Source organism: Puntigrus tetrazona, chromosome 5 (genome assembly GCF_018831695.1).
Source record: "Puntigrus tetrazona isolate hp1 chromosome 5, ASM1883169v1, whole genome shotgun sequence".
NCBI lineage: Eukaryota > Metazoa > Chordata > Actinopteri > Cypriniformes > Cyprinidae > Puntigrus > Puntigrus tetrazona.
This window is the reverse complement of record NC_056703.1, coordinates 28612613-28621013: the sequence shown is the minus strand read 5'-3', so window position 1 is coordinate 28621013 and position 8401 is coordinate 28612613. Positions and strand designations below refer to the sequence as shown.

At 37.2% G+C, this 8401-nt stretch overlaps 1 protein-coding gene across 1 annotated transcript in view; it reads left to right on the top strand.

The window, feature by feature from the left end:
- Positions 1-8401, top strand: part of LOC122346138 (astrotactin-2-like) — a 345769-nt gene that overhangs the window by 62156 nt on the left and 275212 nt on the right. The window contains 1 exon segment of the mRNA XM_043240825.1: positions 7117-7304. Within this exon segment, the coding sequence (XP_043096760.1) occupies positions 7117-7304 (188 nt within the window).

Below are 8401 nucleotides of genomic sequence, written 5' to 3'. Positions count from 1 at the left end.
TGCTTAATAATCTAATGATTTTTGGCATGAAGAAAAAAATGAACAGTTTTGACCCATGCATTGCATTTTTGGCTGTTACGAATAAACCCCAGCCATTTAAGACTTTTGATGTATTTACCAACCCCAAACTGTTAAACGGCATTTATTAACTATCATTGTATTAGAATAGCCTTATATTGTAAAGATTCTGTCACTTTGCAGTCAGTGAATATATACCATGCTTAACTAGATTATGACCGGTTCAAGGAACCTCAATCAATAAATTAATAAGGAGATCATTTAAATTCTCGAATGACTTCAAAAGAAATGCTTTACAAGAAAAGTTTCTGTGCATCGTTCTGTTTTCTTGCTCTCATAATCACTTGTTAGTGTCTCATTACTGTCTTGTTAGTGCAGGAACTGTGCGGTGATGCATTTTTTTTCTTCTTTCCAAAAATGTGCATTTTACATTAATAGATATTAATGCCAGACAGTGATGAAAAAAATCATAAAGTAAAAAGTCTTTAATAACACACTCAGCAGACAATTCTAACAAAGAGAGACACAATAGTGCAACTTATGCATTAACAAGAACAGACAACCGGACACTGACCAAGCAAATGAGGGAAATAATGATACACGCCTGTGAGATTAAACAAATCACCGGGACAGCTGATAAATAAGTGGGTAACCTGAACAAAGAAAGACAGGAAACTAATGAAAACAAACTAAAAGTCCATTGTAATGAAACTAAGCAGAACCGTGTCCGTTTGAAGAATCTATGCAACAAAGTAAAGCTCTTATATTTAAGGCCAAGCGGTAAAACTGAAATTTCTGTACCCGAGAGTCAACCAGATGTTGGACACCTTTACACTCAATTATTTGATGTGTACAGGTATTTGTTTGCTCGAATTATAGGTAGATATCAATTTCATGAAGCAAGATTTCTGAAAAATTACTTTGTTAGAAAAATAGGAATATTCTATATCACAACAGATAGATTGATTGATTGATTGATTGATTGATTGACTTTAAATCAAGATATTACCACATATTTTAACAGTACTAACATATTTGGGAGACATTTTGAGAGGATCAGACAGAGACATAATTTAGCAGTCCTGTAAAGTTATTACCAATCACACTGTAAGCCGCATTCGTAGCGTAAACTCAGAAGAGAATAGACAAACAAGGATAGATCAATACTAAATGCTGGTAAGAAAAATCAAAAGTAAAATAAAAAAAAAGGATTTCACTGTAAGAACGAATGCTGCTTACGTCCTACTTCAAGTCAGAGGTCAGTTTAAGGTATAATTTTAAAAATAGACATGTTTTTTGTCACAAAAAGGAATCAAACTGCTTTAGAAGACGTGTTAACCCCTTGGAGGTGCATAGGTTCACTTTACAACAGATATATGCCCTTTCATGGAGCTTCAGAATAATGGTCATTATCCACCAGCGTTACTAAGTTGGGAAGATCCAGGATAATTACAAAATATATATTATATAATATAAATATATATATATATTACTCTGTTTCTCTGAAATAAGAAAGTTACATACAACTAGGGTGGCTTGGGGCTTGTTTTTTTTTTTTTTTTTTTGGATGAACTCGCGTCCAGGATTACACAGTCACCTACAGTTAGTCATTTTGGGACAGTCGGTGTTTATAAAGTTTAGGCATGTCCTTGTATACTTTAGAAGCACTTTCTTTTTGTACCTTCTGAACAAGGGAACTGTTTAAATACAGAGTATGCAAAAGTTTAGTCTGAATATGCGATCAGGCCGTGCTGTTTTCTCTGTCCCCAGAAGAGGGACAACAATGCGAGTCGTCATTGGGCTCAAATCCAGATGACAGCAGGAGACGATGTCCCCTCACCACAGGCCTGTTTGTAATTCATTAGCGTAACCCCATTAATAACCGGATGTGCGACTTATCCAGGCCCCAAAACACAACCTGCATCACTCCCAGCAAGGGCAACTTCACTGGAGGGCTTCACCCGCCCCACAGAGACCGGCCCGTCCCGGCCCAGCGTCCCGAACACTCATCCTGTACGCTCGTGATCTCATTAAGTCAGCAGTTAGGGGCCTCGCTTCGGAGCCGCCGCACGTCCTTGTTACGGCCCCGCTGTTGTTCTGAACCTCTGCGACGGTGCGCTTTATGCCCCAGATGTCTTTCCAACAAAAGCTTCCCAATGCCCGCAGTCAGCAAAACACTTATTACACGACTCCTGACTCAAGGGCTTCTCCCAAAGAAAAGCAATCAGCACACTTGGCAGAGACCAAGCAGCAAGTATCTGAATTTCACAAATCATATTCACACAGTCACTGCGGCCCAGAACGGCCATATTGGTTGTGATTTCAATGACACCGCACAACAGAGAAAGACGCCAATGTGTGAAACATAAGCTAGCTTTTTATGAGAATATGCAAATGTTGGAAATGTTTCGCTGGGTTCGCACATAGAGAATAAACACACGACTCACTTGGAGTATTAACCTTTTATAATCATCCTGATCTGCATTGTTTGTGACACAGACATAAATGATTACGGAGGTAATGATAAACTTTTACTTTTGACATGTTAAAGAAAGTAAAACATATCCTGCAAGACAAAAGCATTCGTGCAAATGAAGTAGCATACTTTTAAAAAGCAGATGCACTCATATTTTACATAATACTTTAAATATAAATACTATATTATAATACTGTATACTTAGATGCAAAGTTGATGCAGTGTTTCCAGATGCTTAGCTGCATGTTATTTGAAATTAAATAATGGTTTATAGTTGCAATTAGCTGAATTACCTTTACAGCATATTATAACGTTGTTATAATAATATATAATTATATATATAAGCTATTACACTACAAGTGGAAACAGAGATAAGTTATTTGTACCTTTTTCTTTGGCACCAGTCCTGTCTTCCTCATTCCTGAGGCTGTTCTATTAATTTCAGATCATTTGAGGTCATTGCTTTTCTGGCCTTGCACCTTCATGACGGTGATTGTGTACGGCTGTCTGTGTGTGTGTGTGTGTGTGTGTGTGGGTGGGCGGGGTGTGTGTCTGTCAGAACATTGCCAATTGCATGGCAGGGAAACAAGTGTGCATCAGCCTTGCTTAGCCTGATAAAAGCTGGCAGGCCAGGAGCACTTTACTGTCGGCTGTGATGCACCTGGAGAGATCCGCTCAAACCTGGCCAACCGCTTGCCAAAGCTCTGTTCAATTATTCACACCACCAATATCACGATCAACATCCACAACTTCCAAAATGAGATTTAAAGCACATACACAATCCAGAATCAGATCAACATTAAAAATGATTATATGGATGTTGTGAAACGTTTATATTTTACAGGTATTCTACCGGTTATTCATTTACTATCAGTGTATTAAACCTTAAATGCATACCTTTAGCGACCTTAGGCCTTTTGCGCAACTATATTTACATATCTCATGACTCAATATGTGCAAAGCATATTTTTGTTTTCCTCAAGGTGGCAGGCACACAAGGCTTGATACGCAATGATGATGTGATATTTCACTCACGCAGATAAATATTTACTTGGCTGGTAAAAAAATATTAAATTGTTTATTATACTATAATGCATTGGATATTATTTAAAATGGATTCAACTCATTGTTTTATGATCTTAACTGTTAGGTATGGCCTCAGATGTCTGTTCACTGAATATTGTGCACAAAAATGGTAAGAAGTTGGAATCACAAGTCAGACTGAAAGACTGATGTATTTCAATTGAATCCCTTTTGATTTTCATCTTTCACCAAAACCATTTTTAAGGCTTCAGAAAATTGCTTAGCATGCATAATAATGTGATATATAGAGAGAAAGAGAGAGAGAGAGAAGGAAATCCAGGATTTATTTAACAGTAACTGACTTCAGCAATTTGCTTTTCATTTACATTAAGAAATAAAATTAAAAACATTAATGAATTAAAATTTGAATTAATTATTGTTGAATTGACCAACTGAATTAATGAGAATGTCTTAATGCTTTTCGGATTTCAGATTATTTAGTTTAGTTGAAATGGTTTATTTTTGAGGTTGTTTTGTGTTTTTAAGTTGAAGTCTTTACTGAATTTTATTTGTAGTCCTTTTGTTTTCTTTTTGTAGTCATTTTTGTAGTTCCTGTGTGTCTTCTGCTTGTTAGTCAAACTGTGTAGTCAGTCTTGTGGATATGGAAAAGCATGAGGGAGAGTAAATGATGATTTCATTTAGAGGTGAACTTACTTTTTAAAGTTTAATAGTCGAAAGTTTGGCTCTGTGAGACTTCTGTTATCCTAAATCATATTGGTGAAAGTTTCTTTTAAAGACATGAAACTCTTTGCGAGGAGATAAATATGCCAGAGGACAATTACTTTACTTTGCAATCAAGCATTATCGAGTCAAGCTCTATTACCATAAGAGTGTTTGCAAGAATGCTAATTTTTAAAAAGTGCATTCGGTTTTTGGCAGCATCCTTGAAGCTAGTTATGTATTTGTCTTAATAATACCACAGTGATAATAGCTTGGGTTCTTTCTTTGCTGTTAATCAGAATGGATGCAGATTTAAACAACCTACATATATGGACTAATTAAAGCACACCGAACATACCAAGTAGTTTCTGTTCAGTTCACTCAGGCAATAAATATATACAGTATGTAATTTATTCAAATGTATTCAACTTGGAGTAGCGACGGTAATCCACTCCAAATTGATCTAAATGGCTTGAAACTTTTGGCTTGCTGCCTGGAAAATGAGTTTTTAAGCTAATTGAAGCTGATAGTGTCATCTGATATAGCTGTGCAACGCTGCTGCTAATATTCACTTGACCACTTGTCTTTTATGTTTATTTTCTTTGAATGTTTGGCTGGAGGGTCGTCCGCCGTAAGCGCTAGTCTGTAAAACAGGACGTGTTTTTATTATAAAGGATCTGTTCCATGTCACGGTTGATTACTTGCTCTCTGCTCTTCGTTGTTTTATTTCAGGACAGCTGATTAAAATCTGAGAGCAAGTTTCACATGCTACAGATCTGTAATACAATGCTCAGCAGTTTCTCTCCGCCTGTCCATTAGGCCCAAAGATGCTGAAAATGTGCTTTTAGAGTTTTCCTCAAAAACATTCAACTTTTTCAATGAGGTAATGAATGCATTATAGTGACTGCTGATCATCTCTGACAAGACTGAAATGAACTGAAAAAATGTATATACTTTTAAATTGAATGCAGAACTGCATGCTAACTCCTAAAATATGAGTCCATAAACTGCAATAACACTTCTTCCAGTTAAAAGGTGGGGTTCTACTTTATGTTAGTAAAGTGGTAACTACTATCTTCTTACATTTAAATGAATCATTTGATATGATGCACTCATTGTGTACACCATTGTGTTTACGCCACCTAATATAAAGTGTGACCAAAGCTTGTCTGAATCAGGAGAGAAATATGCACAGATCCAATTATTGTGATGTTTTTTTCTCTAAAGGTAATGCAATGCAGAATCTCTCCATATTTGTTCTGATTAACTTCAAACACTTTGCTCTCTCCAGAGATCTGAAAGAGAGATCTCAGAGCAATAACGTCTTCCTCTGGACATCCGGCACTTTTTGTTAAAGGTCAGAAGCTTCCTGAGATCCGAATGTCCCGTTCTCAGCATTCCGGCCGCTCTGTACTTTTCCAGGATCAATTTCCTGCTCCTTGTTACTGGTGAAACAGCTTTGCCGCACTTCTGGAGCTCCTTTGAAAATATCAAGCTTATTGCTCCTGAGGTCACTCTGAGCGGTCAAACCGCAAAACCTGAGTCGATGGAAACCCATCCCACGTATCTGATCCCTATCTGGCCACATTTCATCAGTGCTGGAGTCGGGTCTCTCGCGCTGCCTTCGTTTGCACCCTTCAAGGACTCGGTTCCTCCCCAAATAATAGCACAGGAGAGGTTTTCACTCTCTGCGCATATAGAGGTGTACAGTGATATATGCCGGAGGTTTTTGATGATGGGCTGAGGACCAAAGTCACTGAAGCAGATCTCTGATAATGATTTGGAATCAAAAATGATTGAAAATCAATCCAGTGGTGCTTATGAACTGTGATTTATTATCATTTCTACCAGATTGACTTATTTGAGAGCCCATATGTTCACTAAGGATGAGGTCATGAGGAATAGTTACACACACACACACATATATATATATAAATTCATAATTATAATTATATTTCATAATCATATTAGAATTCTTTATCATAAATTCTAGATGTAGTCTGTCTCAATTTGTTTTGTTTCTTCAAGACTAGAAGTTCATGTTGACTGCAGTTTGTTTGAATCAGTGTTTGGAGTTTGTGCTTGTCTCAATAACTTCGAGGACTTAAATGAACTAATAAACGCTTGAAACTTGTCAGGTGTCAAAAAGTTCGAGACACTCGCTCTTCTGAAGTCGGAGTCTCTGTTTCGAGTAATGTCACCTTTAGTTTGAAGATGTCACGAACGTTAGAGAAATCAAAAGAGCGTCGGTATAAAGGGAGCTCGTTTACCTGCTGTTTGATGCTCGGAAAATCTGTTTGAAGATGGGAAAATGAATGTCTTGGTCAGGTTGTCATAATTCCTATGCATTTGATGTCAGAGTTTGCTTCCAGAGCCTAAGGACACACATGGAGGTTCAGAAAGAGTCAGAAACACCACATCCTTCCAGAACCTGCATGACGGATGGCACGACATTGAAACATATATCTATTATACTATGTTATGTTGTGCTGTTATAATGTAACATATTATATTTTTGCATACTACATTATTATCCATTATGTATACACTGGTCATGGGTTTGAATAATTGCAAATGTTAATAAAGTCTCTTAATAAAGCTTCATTTATGTGTTTTAAAATACATACATATAGTATTATGAAATATGATTACAATTCACAATAAAACTTGAAAAATCATAAATGTATTTTATATTTTATTTCATACCACTATATTCCATGACACTATAAATCTATATATAGTTTAAAAAAACAATAATACATCAAACATACATCAACATTTAATCAGGCCTGTTTTTGCGATCAAGATTTTTTTTTTTAACATGACTTTCGTTAAATCCAGCCTGCAGCTAACAGGCGTGTGTTGTCTGTGTCTTGTAGAGATGTCGGGGCCGGGGCCGGACATCTCACAGGTGCACTGGAAGCAGCAGTGGCTGGAGAACGGGACGCTGTACTTCCACGTGTCCATGAGCAGCTCCGAGCAGCAGTCGCAGGTCACGCAGCCCACCGTCCGGGAACCACCACGCGTCCTTCACGAACACATGCACCTGCTGCACATCTCCGTCATGGTGAGTACAGAAAACAACTCGCCTGACTCTGGAACTTCGGCTGCTTTCTCTGGATGCAGACCTCCGAGTGCATGCAGTGTTACACTTGCACTTTGCATACAAATGCAATAGACTCATCATGCACCGGTGCTCTGGAAGACAATTACTCTGAGAATGAGAATGAGACCCTGAAAGCTACAGTACTCACAAAAAAACAAAACACGCTTCAATATTGGCTTAATTAATTAACTTATTTCTTTATATGTAACTAATAAATAATTATATACTATGTGGTAATACTAATTTGCTTGTTTACTTATTTATACCTCAAATCATTTAAGTATATCCACACAACCGACTGTCTGTAACGTAATTTGAGATCTAAAAAGGGTTCGCAATGCTGTTGTTGCATTTCTTTCTGCTGTCACTTTACATTTGTAGTTTAATTGTAAAAGCTGTGCAACTGCTAGTTTAAAAATGACTGCGAGAGCGCATCAGCTGCTAGCCAGGAAAAAAAAAAATACTGTAAATTCACACTCAATTGGTATAGTGCGCTGAAAACTGCATCCACAAGCTTTCCATGAGCAGCAGAGAGAGGAGAAAAGTAAAGACAAGCAGCTCAATATTCGTTATTGCGTCAGAACCAAACCACAGTTTCCACTTGGCAAAATAAATAAACATCATCCTCTCCTATTCTGCATTTTCAGTCAGAAAGCATTCTCTTTTTCCTCACAGATGTGTGTGTGTGTGTGTGTGTGTGTGTGTGTGTGTGTATGCAGTCCATACACTGTCAAGGCTAATAAGTTGAGGACATGCATTCAAATGCATTGCCTCAAAATAATGAAGGGCTCGGTGCTCACATCCATAGGGATGGAATGAGCTTGAAAACAGTTTGAATCAGACGTTACGGTGTTTGCATTCGCCACATCTCAACTTGACTGAACACTTATGAGAGATTTTGGACTGATGTCTTTTAAACTTATATGGTGTAAAATTTTCAAATGAAAAAGAAAACAGAAAACTAGCTCAAAGTAAATACAGATGAGTAAAATTACTTATTTAAAAGTAAAAAAAACTAACTTAAAATCCATCCATCCATCCATCCATCCATCCATCCA